We start from the raw sequence: 12,526 nt of genomic DNA, 5'->3' as shown, positions 1-12,526 counted from the left end.
CTGGCATGTGCTTTTGTTCTTTTAAGTGAAGTAAAATTGATATTTAGTCCCATGAATTGAAAACTATGTCTTTATATTTTTACTGTTGCGTTTTTCCATTTTTGCTTTTGCACGCATGTGTGTGTGTGAGTGTGTGAGTGCACGCACGTGAACACACATGCATGCATGCATGAGGAAACCTAAGGCTGATGTCAGGAATCATCATCTGTTGCTCTCTCGCCTTATTCTTGGAGGTACAGAGCCTCTCAGTCAAATCCAGAGTTCCCTGACAAGGCTGGTTTTATTAGCCAGCTCAGTGTGGATACCATGGGGTATCTGCCTCCTGAGGTTGGGATTATGACATGCCCACTGTCTTAGTTAGGGTTTCTATTGCTGTGAAGAGACACCATGACCACAGCAACTTTTATATAGGAAAACATTTAATTGGGGCTGGCTTACCATTTCAGAGGTCTAGTCCATTATTGAGGAGCATGGCAGCATGTAGGCAGACATAGTGCTGGAGTGGTTGCTGAGAGTTCTATATTTTGATCCACAGACATCAGGAAGTAAACTGTCTCTCACACTGGGCATAGCTTGAGCATATGAGACCTTAAAGCCCACCCCCACAGTGACACACTTCCTCCAACAAGGCCACACCTCCTAATAGTGCCATTCCCTAATGGCCAACCATTCAGCCATGAGTCCATGGGGGCCATACCTATTCAAATCCACCCACTGGGCTCTTGGGATCTGAACTCTAGTTGCCATATTTATGTGACAAGTGTTTTAACCGCTAAGTCATCTCCCCAGCCTGTGTGTGCGCATGTGTATGCAGGCTGTGTGTCATGAAAATGAAGGTTGCCAGGGTTACTTTTCAGGGACTTGAAAGCCGCTTTGTTTAGAGCCCTCACTTTTCCCTTGGGTCTGTGTAGGTGTCTGTTGGGTAACTAAAGCAAGGTGACAAAGCTGGGTGCTTCTGCATTTGTGTTGTGTCTGTCCCTCTGCTACCCTAACTTTTGGGTCAGATTGTAGACATGTCAGTCACTTAATGTGTACTTGGGAGGTGGTAAGTAATGGCTTGCACTAAACTCATCAAATCTCTCTTCTCTCTTTAAACCAAAAAGGTGTCAAGATAGGAGTGGGTAAGATATTTTCCTGGTTTTAAGCAGGTGTATCTAACCTGTGGCCCAAAGGAATGAACCCAACAGAAAATCATAAAGTTACTCAGGGAGCTGGATAAATGGCTCAGTGGCTATGAGTGCTTGCTGTTCTTATAGAGGCCTGGGCTTGATTCTCATCACTACAGTTCCAGGAGATCGGAGGCTCTCTTTTGGCCTCTGTGGTACACACACAGACAAGGAAGTACCATAGATACACACTAATAATTGTAAAAAAAACTTACTAAAATCATTGTGATTTTTTTCCTACTCCTTTTTTTCAACTTGGTTAGGCTGTTCTGCAGGTTCTGGGAACTGAACCTTGGTTTTCTGCAAGAGCATCAAGGACTCTTAGCTGCTGAGCCTTCTCTCCATCCATGAGTACACTGTTTCCCTGCTCTCTTTTTGAGAGATGAATAAATGGGCTTGGTTTGGTGACGGGTTTCCTTTGCTGGGGTTGTTTAAGGCATTTCATGAAGTAACTTCTGAGTTACACTTAGAATATAAAGTTATGTTGCCATATTCTTTTTTTGCTTTCAAGACAGCTCTTCATTTCCTTGGCTGTCCTAGAGCTCACTCTGTAGACCAGGCTGGCCTTGAACTCAGAAATCTGCCTGTCTCTGCCTCCCAAGTGCTGCGATTAAAGGCGTGAGCCACCAGACTCAGCTGTTTGCTTTTCTTTATTATTAGGGGATACTGATATTTCATACTAAAAGATAATGTTATAGGGGAGAAAATAACTTTTCTTCACTCTTAACGTTCTTTTTAGAAATCTGTGATAGTGTGATGTGTGCTTATGTGTATGCACATACCTACACATACATTCATGTGTCACAGAGCACATATGGAGGTCAGGGGACAGCTCCCTGTCAGTCCTCACCTTCCATCTCATTTGAAACAGGATGTTTTGTGTTATCTGCTTCTGACCACTCTCTGCCTCTCATTTGCCTGTGGCTCTGGTTTTACAGACGTGTGCTACCATGCCAGGCTTTCTGTGAACTCTAGGGACTCAGTCAAGTCTTCCCACTTGCATGGCAAGGGCAGGCAAATGCTTTACCCTCTGAGCCATCTCCCCAGCTCCAGCCTCTTAAGTTCTCATTTGAAAATAGCAGGTGAACAAAAGAAAAACCAGCAGGAGTTTATAGCTAAGTGCACGCCATATGTGTGGGATTCCTTAGGAGTGAAAATTCCCAGAGAATTGCCCAGACGAGGAAGAGGTTCTTAGGGGTGGAATCTTGTGGACAAGGGAGTAGAGAGGCCTGGTTGCTGAAGCTTTGCCGTGTGGCACACTCTGATGCCCCCTGCAGGCTGTTGAGGGTCACGACAGCCTTCTAAGGTTGCTCTAGGAGAAAGGGTGTGTAGACTTTGTCTTATGCAAACAGGGAGGGCAGAGAACATTAGGCACTGGCTCTTAGCTCCCAGCAATCCTTGTGTAAGGTAGGCATATGTTGGGGTGGCATGTTCTGGTCACCCCCAGTGCCAATTACAGAGTGGCCCGCTTTTGGGAAGTCATCCCTCAGCATATTTGAAGTTTGAATTACAAACAGATTTCCACAGTTATTTTCAAATTATTTTTAACATTTTATTTATTTTCTCTCTGTATGTGCATGTGTTCATGTGCATGCCTGTAGCATGATTAATAAAAGACCCAAGGACAGATATTGGGGGTCAAGCTTCAAACTGAAGATCAGAAAAGCAAAGCAGCTGGCCACTAGCTCATAGCTCTACCAAGGCTCAGATCAAAGGGGCGATCCTCAGACTGCCCCCAACTTCACTGCTCCTCAGATTCACTCAGACTGCTATGTTCTCCTCAGTGTGGCTAGAGACTAACTTTCAGGCTGAATGCCTCGACTTTTTATACCCCTCAAATCCTGGGGTTAAAGGCGAGAGCTCTGATTTCACTCTCCGGTAGCCCAGGGTGGTCTTAGACTCAGAGATCCATCTGCCTTTCTCCTGAGTCGTGGGATTAAAGGTGTGTACCACCACCGCCCAATCTCTGTAGCTTGGGGCTGACTTTGCTTTCTGAATAAATCATAAGTAATGTATCACCACACAGGCCACCTTCTTGTGTTTGTGTGTACACATATATGTACCACAGTGTGTGTGTGTGTGTGTGTGTGTGTGTGTGTGTGTGTGTGTGTGTGTGTGTGTAGGAGGAAGTCATTACGGGTACCAGGGATTAAACACAGGTTGTCAAGCTTGGTTTCAGGTACTTATGCCTGCTGCTGAGCCATTGCCATGTGTTCAAGTCTTCACAGGTGTGGAGGGCTCTAGTGTTTCTTGGCATCAGTGCAGCAAGAGCGTGATGTTCTTGGTCAGGTACAATAGGATCCTCTTGAAGTCCTCGGGAATAAGATGTGATTTTCAAGTTGCTATGGTGGCACAGGAAGTAGTGGTTTCTCTGGGTTACTCTGTTCTTTGCCTCCCAGGTACCACAGAACGATTCATTCACCGTAACTGTTGGCTATCACTGTCCCCAACAGAATAGTGGTGCCTGTCACTATTCTATAGCTAGGTGTTCAGACCTGCCTGCTTGGCCTTTCACCCACCACATAGGGACATACCTCCTGCCGGTTTCTGTTGAGTGTGTGGGGAAGTGTAGCCGTGAAAGTAAACCAGGCGTGGCTGGGACATTACGTAGTTGATAGAGTGCTGATGTGGCATGCTCAGTTCCATCCTAAACACCGCACAAACTGGACATGAGGGTACACACCTGTAATCCTAGCACTCAGAGGAGGAGGGGGAGGATCAGGAGTTCAAGGTCATTCTCAGCTACTTAGGGAGTTTGAGGCTAGCTTGTGACACAGGAGACTCGGTATAAAAACAAACAAACAAACAACAACAAAAACCCAAACCCTTTACGGTATGGACTCTTTTGAGCTTGTGGACTGTGTGTCCCAGCCTGACATCTGATTTGAGGACCTAGAGAACTCCGAAAAGTTGGTAAGCCTCAAATTTGCATTTTGTGAATTGTATGCATAACAGAGGTCGTACAGTTTGATACTGAAGAATTTAGAATAGTAATAGTGAGGGCTAGACTCACTTCTAGATCAGGGACTGGGCCAAGAATCTTAGCCAGATTGTCTCATTTCTTCCGTTTAGCCTCCCTTTAGAGCAGAAATTGGTGGCATCCCCATTTTAAAAGTAAAGAAAGGAGGAACAAGGAAATCAAGAAGTACAGGGCTGAAAGTAAGTATGGGAACAAAGAAAGTAAGTAGCAGCCGTGGCTCAGTTGCTACGGGGCTTGCTGTGCAAGGACGAGGACCTGAGTTCAATCCCCAGCACTCAGGAAAGAAGCTGAGCATGGTGAGCACACACTTGTAATCTCAGTATTCAGGGGACAGAGGCAGGGGGATTCCAGGACCCACTAGCCAGCCAGCATAGCCTACTTAATGAATTCCAGACTAATGAAAGACCTGACTCAAAACCAGTTAGGCCAGCAAGATGGCTCAGCAGATTAGTGCTTGCTGTCTGCTCTACGAGACTCCACACCTGAAGGTCCTATAACCTCCCCAGTCAGCACCACCGACTGGGGAACCAAGTGTTCCAGTATATTCAGGCCATGGCAGGATCTCACTTCATAGCCAGGGCTGCCCTTGACCAGGTGGTCCTCCTGCCTCAGCCTCTTAAGCACTTAGTTATGTGTTTTGATTATAGAAATACCATGATTCCTTATGCAAATGGCCAGTTTCCCAAAGCAGAATCAGAAGAGCGCAGACACCAATCATGTAGGTGAGAGGAGATTCCAGGTATTCTTTGATTTAGAAACCTTTCAGTATTTTCTAAGACTTCAAATCCTACTCCTGTGATGAGCTGTGATTGATGGCTTTGTCCAGCTTTTGGGTTCTTGTGAAGCAGCCTGCTCTCCCGAGGCTACACTACAGCCTCACTTCTTTAAGAGTTTTTTCCTTTATCGTCTTCTTTTCTTTTTCCTTTCAGTGCATGTGTGTGCGTGTCCATGCTGGTGTGTGTGTGTGTGTGTGTGTGCGCGCGCGCGCGTGTGCACACGTGCCCTGATGTGAGTTTGTATGCACCACGTGTGCGCAATTGTCTGTGGAGGACGGAGAGTGTTGGACCCCCTGCAACTGGGGTTACAGGCAGTTATGAGCCACCTGATGTGGGTCCTGGGAACGGACTCCCGGACCTCTACAAGAGCAGTGTGCACATTTAGCCACTGAGCCATCTCTCCAGCTTCCTGCCCTCTTTTTGTTTGTTTGTTTGAGATAGGGCTGTCCTTGGTTGGTGTGGAGCTCACTGGCTAGGCCAGCTGCCCTGGGTCCTCCCACGTCCCCAGTGCTGGGTCACACGCATGCACAGATACACACCCCTCTCTACATGATGCCAGTCATTGAGCTTGGGTGATCACGCTTATGTGGCAGGAACTTCACTGACTGAGCCCTCTCTCTAGCCCCAACATTTCCTTTTTATCTGTATTTCTTTGCATTTACAACCCCCAGTTTCCTCTCTTAACATCATACATAGAACACTACATTGGTTACAGTTAATGAATTGATGAACACATCACCATTGACTAAAGTTTATTCTAACTTTTTTTTTCTTGCTCAAAGTTTCCAGTCAGGATCCCACTTTACACTTCATTATGATGGTTTTGGTTTCTAATTTTATTTTATTATTGTTGCGTACAGAGTGGTATGACGTGTCTGTGCACTTGCTTATGTGGAGTCATTTCTCTTCTTTCGCCTGTACAGGGATTCTGGGGGCCAAACTCAGGTCATCTGGATGGTGTGGCCTCTTACCGGGTCCATGGCTGCCTGGTGTCCTTAGCTCCTCTTGGTTGTGACTGAGACTTTGCAGCCCCGAGGACTGATTGGTTTATGGGAGGATTCCCTTTGGCTCGAGTTTGCTGGGAAGTCTCCACATGGTTGTGGGGCTTCAGCTTAACTTCGTGGAAGGAAGATCCTGGAGACCCAGGCACCCTCCCCACATCCTGTTGAGGCCACGTGCTTTCCACGTGCTCTGTGCTTGCAGGCGGGGACCCCGCAGTGGGACATGTCACTGTGAAATTGTCCCTTCCCCCTCTTTTCAGGCTCTACTTTTGGTTTCTTCTTGAGACAGGGTCTGTTCTCAAATTGGCTGTGTAACTGAGAACGACCTTCAATGTCTCATCCTCCTGCCTCTCCCTCCTGAGTTTTTGAATTACAGGCGGAGATCACTTCTCTTGATCTGGGCTGCACTAGACATCAAACCAAGAGCTTCACTCCTGTCAGGCAAGCTCTCCAGCACCTGAGCCCAGGCCCAGCCCCCGGGGCCCTTCTTTGGAAGCTACTTCTGTGCACAGTCTGCAGTTGAAGATCAGGGAGTTATTCCTCACTCCAGAGGGTGGGCTTTCTGTGTCATTTGTATTTATAATGAGCTTATTCATATCTAAGTTATATCTATATTAACTTGCTTGCATTGTTGTAGCCCTGGTGTTTGGTTTTCAGTTGTTATTCCTGGCATGGGTGCATGTGTGCATATGCATGTGCGTTAAGTATTTAATTTTTGGTACAAGATGTTCTAGCCCACGGCCACTAATTACCTCCCTGGAGCCTTGATGCTCACAACTGCCAGGGGAAAGGTAGACAGTGTTTCTTCCTTCTTCAGGGTTTATGAGTGCCTGCCACTTGCCAGGGACGATTTTTAGATAGTAACTACACAGTAAGAAAAGCAAGTTATGGTCTCTGCCCAGGATTTGAAAAGACAGCCCATAGTGTCTTAATCTTCAGGGATTTATGAATTAGCAGAGAATGGAGACATTTTAGGTAAACCAGTGTGGCTATAGCAACATCCAAGGAGCTAGTGCCCATGGGGCTGTCGGTGGAGCTGACATGCCACAAAACGTGTGTTGGTCATGTCCCCCCCTCCTGTCATCTCTACATGACAGTAGCATCAGAGCCTGTTCTTCACCTGGTCCCTTTCAGGGAGCCCATTGTCTGGCTCAAGGCACACCACCTGATTTGCCACCAGTGGCAAAACATTTCATGGATTCCCTTTCCTTCTCTTCTCTTCCCACCCTTTCCCCATCTCCGTTCCTTCCAGCCTGTATACTATATGATTTTTTCTTGTTGTTTTGTTTTTGTTTGTTTGTATGTTTTGTTTATCTTTGGCGGTTGTTCTGGAACTTGGTTTGTAGACCATGCTGGCCTTGAACTCACAGAGATCCACCTGCCTCTGCCTCCCTAGTAAGTACTGGGATTAAAGGCATGTGTGCTACCACTGCCCAGCTAATTTTTTACTATTTGTTTTTTAAAACTGCTGAAGAGACAGCTCACAGGCTAAGCTCTCTTCTTGTTCTTCCAAAGGACACAAGTTTGCTCCTAGTATCTATGTTGGACAGCTTATAACTGCCTAAAACTCCAGCTCCAGGGGATCCAACCCCCACCCCCTGCCTCTGCAGGCTCCTGCCCCCACACATAACTAACATTAATAAAAAGAAATCTTAAGAAAAATAATGTTGATTTATTTTTATGACACAGGATCTCATGTAGCTCAGGATAGACTCAAAATTTTCTGTGTAGCCAAAGATGACCTTGAACTTCTAATCCCCCTGCCTCAACTTCAACAAGTACTAGGATTATAGATATGTCACCATTCCCAGTTCATGCGGTGCTGGATTGGAAACCCAGGGCCTCATGTTTGCACAAGTGTGTTCAAGTGCACACTTAGGTGAGCACACATTTTATGGAGGCCTGAGGTCAATGTCTAATGCCTTTCCTTGATCATTCTCCACCTTCATTTTTTGAGAAAGGTCTGTCACTAAAGCTGAAGCTCATTTATTGGGCTAGGATGGCTGCTGGTCTCCAGGGGTCCTTCTGGACCTCTCCCTCCCCCAGGACTAGGGTTGCTAAAGTATACCACCATTCTCTGACTTTTTTTGTGGGTTCTGGGCTCCAAATCCAGACCCTCATGATTACAAAGCGGCTTCTTTTTCTGCCGGAGCCTTCTCACCATTCCCAGTAATCATCATTCTTTCAATAGTTTCATGAATTCTCAGTTCAGCGGCTACTAGCTCAGCATCACATGGCAGTGATGATTTGTTACAGTATAACAGTGATGGTTTCGTTACAGTAGATGGCCCTGGACTTTGATGCTGCGTTAGCTTCATTTTGTCCCATTTTGAAAATTAACTTAGTCTGTAATTGGAGATGTGGTTCAGCTGGGAGTGTGCCTGCCTGGCATGCACAAAGCCCCGAGTTCCATACTAGTACCATGTAAACCAGGCATGCTAAAGCACCTGTAATCCCAGCACTCAGGAGTATCAGAAGTTCAAGGTCATAATTGGCTACATATGGAGTTCAAGGACAGCCTGAGCTACTTGAGGCCCTGCTTAAGGAAAGGAAAAGGGGGAAAGAATCTGGCCTGTGGGTCTTAGAGAGCAGTAATGAAAGACTCGGCATCCTGTTTGAATATTTTGTAATGAGAAATCATCATTCTCTCTTGCAGATGTCCCTTTGAGAAGCAGCTTGCCACCGCCACTCAGAAATTACAAATATGGTAACTAATTTTTCTTCTGTTTTAAAAGATACATAATTTTGTTTTATTTTTGTTGGTGTGAGTCCAAATGTTGTGTTCAAATATTAATTTACTATAAAGTCACCTTTGAAGGGCAGGAGGCATAGCTTAGTGAAGAATGTGTGTTTATCATGGTCAAGACCCCAGTTTGTTCCCAGCACACACACAACATATGCATATATATATATAATACAAGGGTATCTACATGCACTCATGATCTATTATGCATGTATGAGCCATTATTTTTATATAATTGATGTTGCTTAGCATATGAATAAGAGATGCTTTTGAGGGTCTTTGGCATATACACACACAGAGTCTGGAAGTTTGGTAAGGAATGTAGGACTCTTAGTATGTATGAATGTCAGTTGTCATTTTGTAGAGAAGTAGTATGCTTGTGAGGAATAGCATGCTTGGCAAAACTGTTTATAAATGAGGTTTCTTTGCCAGATAATCAGAGAAGAAAAAAATGGAAGGGGCCTAAGAATGAAGAGAATTAATTTAGGGTTGTGGATGTGGCTCCTTCAGGAGATTGCACAATTGCAGGAATCCCTGGGGTTTCATCCCAGACATGAAGAAAACCGTGAGTGTTGGTGCCAGTGTGCTGGTGCACGCTTGTAATCCAGCAGTCAGGAGGTGAGACAGGAGAATCTGAAGTTGAAGATCATTCTCAGCTACAAATGGAGCTTAAGGCCAACCTGGGATACATCTGACCCTGTCTCAGAAGAAGTGGTTTAGCATTTTAAATGCCAATAACTTGAACATTCTCACTTTATGTGCTGCGATTAGTGAGGGTGGGGTTTAGTTGTTTGAATGTTTACCTTGTATGCATAGAGTTCTCGGTGAGATGCCTACTACTGCATAAAGTAAGTAGTCCCATAGCACCCTGGGAGGTGGAGACAGGAGCATCCGAAGTGCAAAATCATCCTTAGGTATAAAGCCAGCTATAAAGGCGAGCGGGGATACATGACACCTGCCTCACAGATAGATAGAAGATAGACAGATAGATAGATAGATAGATAGATAGATAGATAGATAGATAGATGATAGGTAGATAGATAGACAGACAGACAGGTAGATAGATAGATAGATAGATAGATAGATAGATAGATAGATAGATAAGGGCTGGTGTGATGGCTCAGCAGGTAAAGGCATCTGCTACCAATCCACAAAATATGCAAAAAGGGAAACTATATGTAATTTTCAGGTGGATTCAAACAAATAATGGAGAGAGAGAGAACTAAAATTCACAAGTTATCCTCTGCTTTGGCACACATGCATGCACATACATAAATACAAAATAAATAAAATGCAATAAAAAGTAAAAATACAGTAATAAAGCCAGAGGCTATGTGTCGTTATATGTTATAAAGACCACCTAGTCCCTCATCTTCCGAGGGGCACTGAGAAAAGCCTACTTGAAAGTTACAGTGCATCTAATAAATATTTCTGCTAATTAGCACAGACATTTGAAAGTGTAAATTTTTTATTACCTTAAGTCATTTTCCAGAGTGGCTTTTCATTCCATTCTCATCTGATAGGACAACCAATGACCTACAATCTTTTGAAATCACAGTCTGCGTGTGCCTGCATTTTAATACCCAGCATCTAATTGAGGTTGCAGAGGCGGTCAGGCAGGAGGCAGAGGCACTGAGTGGAAAGTACTTTGATTTATGAGACCTCAAGCATTTACATACTCAATATTGAAGCAGAGAAAGGGATAAAAAGCATGATTGAGGTAAATATGAAACTTCTCAGTTGTGGCTTTCACAGTTTTTGAAGGAGAATGCCTCAAATAGTACCTCAAAATCTTAAGTTTGAATCCACCTGCAAATTACATATAGTTTTCCTTTTGCATATTTTGTTTGTGTATGTGTGTGTAGGCAAATGTGTGTAAGGTCAGGTCTTTTAAAAGGTAAGTTTTAGAACAATGAAAACATAGCTGGGGAGATGTCAGTGGCTCATTTGGTAAAGTGCTTGCTGGACAAGTTCAGTCCTCCAAGCCCTTAAAACATGCTGGGCACAGTGGCACATGTTTGTAGTCCCAGAGCTGGGGAGGTAGAGACAGGTGTGTTCGTGGGGCTTGCTGGTCAGGCCAGCCTAATGTAACTAATGAGCTCTAGCCAGTGAGAAAGTCTTTCTCAAAAATAAATGAGTAAGTACATAAGTAAGTAAATACATAATAAATAAATAAATAGTAGGGTGGATGGCCCCCTAGGAATGCACTTTTTCAGTCCAATTATTTGACCTGCAGGCCTTGTAACTGCCCCAAGGGATTAGGGATTTTTTAAGCTACTTTTCTTCATTTGTGTCTTTTTTTTTTTTTTTTTTTAAGACGGGGTCTCACCATGCAGCCTTGGCCAGAAGTTGCTTTGTAGATCAAGCTGGCCTGGAACTCATAGAGATCTGCCTGCCTCTGTCTCCTGAATGTAGGGATTAAGGATGTATACTACTGTGCCTAACTGTCACTTAAGTCTTAATTTACGATTTGCATCTGGATATTTTTAAAGTTCACTCTTAGCTTTTAGTGGCTCCAGAAGATAAAATGGAGTTGTGTGTTTGCTGCTTAGGCTTCCAGTTCCGCCACCCCACTGTTACATGCCAAAGGCCTAAGCTTTGAATCCACATGGTCAGGCCTGACCCACAGGCCTCATGAAGCCCAGTACAAAAGTAACACTTACTTAAAATGTTGCAAAGTTTTCTGTGATCTGCTTTTGGTAATTCAGTGGTTCCTGGTTATGAACTTTGTCGATGACAATTTTGTGTCACTCAATGTGAAATGGTTGTGCCCCTATCAATTTAAAGTATCTTTGTGTACCTTCCTCCCTCTCTGTTCCTCTCTCTTCCTTTCCCTCCTCTCCTTCCTCCTGCCAGGACCCCCATATCCAGGCGAGCAGTCCACCACTGAGCTCACCTCTGGCCTCCTATACCTTGAATAATTTGCTAAAGTGCATTTCCTTTTATAGTAGGACAGGTTTTAAATAGGTATGCTTATAAAGAAAGAATTTCAGTTTTTCCAGTTTCTTCATTTAATAATCACAACAGAGGTTTTAGATGAATCTGTGAACAAAGAACTTGTTTTGTTTTTCTTTCAGATACACTAAAGATTCTTCATCAAGCTCACAAAGCAAAGGTGTGTCTGTGGGTGGGGTATCTGGTGGGTGGGGTTTCCGATGCACAGTGTTGCTGGAATTGGAGTAAGCAAACAGGCATGTGTGTCTAAAATCTCTCCTATTTTAGGAATTATTTGTGGGGGGATTGCTTTCTACAGCCTTCCTTCCCCATTCAAGGAAAAAAGTAGGGGCTGGGCTCAGTCAGTAGCATTTACCTTACAGGCGTTGGGACTTGAGTTTGGGCCCCCAGCTCCCAGGGGAAAGTGAGGTGCAGTGGTGCATACGTGTGATTTCAGCACTGGGAAGGTGGAGACAGGAGGCTTCCTTGAGCCAGGTCAGCCTAGCTGAACTGGTGAATTCCAGGTTCAGAAAGACACTGTGTCTGAGACAAAGGTGAGGAAACAGTGTGTGGTCTGTCACCTGCTGTCTTGAAGGCTGGCTTTAGTTACCAAGCTGCCACCGTGGTAGCTGATGGAAACCTGGCCTAGGTACAGTGATCTATGTACGTGCTGAGCAGCACCACGTATATTGCTGAGGCCCAACTGGCCTGGATTGCAGGCTTGACATTATGGATGCTGAGTGTGCTCTGGTCACCAGTGTGTGAGCGAGGGCGTGGTGGAAGGAGACTCTTGTGAGGTCCATGAGGACATGGCAGCTCTAGAGAAGGCTTGTGGATTCCGCTAAGAAGTGGGTAAAGGTGAGAACAGGAACTCCACATCTCCATTTCTCTCACACTGTTGCAGGCCATACTCCCCAACTTCAGCT

General features: G+C 44.8%; 1 protein-coding gene across 4 annotated transcripts in view; it reads left to right on the top strand.

The window, feature by feature from the left end:
* The window catches only part of CUNH2orf76 (chromosome unknown C2orf76 homolog), a 59,643-nt gene that overhangs the window by 28,406 nt on the left and 18,711 nt on the right, over nt 1-12,526 (top strand). For all 4 annotated transcript variants that reach the window (XM_040737914.1, XM_040737912.1, XM_040737913.1 and 1 more), the window contains exons 3-4: nt 8,580-8,630; nt 11,744-11,781. In XM_040737914.1, coding sequence (XP_040593848.1) covers nt 8,580-8,630; nt 11,744-11,781 — 89 coding nt within the window. The remainder of the gene's footprint in view (nt 1-8,579; nt 8,631-11,743; nt 11,782-12,526) is intronic.

This window comes from Mesocricetus auratus, unplaced genomic scaffold (assembly GCF_017639785.1).
Source record: "Mesocricetus auratus isolate SY011 unplaced genomic scaffold, BCM_Maur_2.0 Super-Scaffold_100676, whole genome shotgun sequence".
NCBI lineage: Eukaryota > Metazoa > Chordata > Mammalia > Rodentia > Cricetidae > Mesocricetus > Mesocricetus auratus.
The sequence above is the reverse complement of the archived record's forward strand: the minus strand, read 5'-3'. Positions and strand labels throughout refer to the sequence as shown.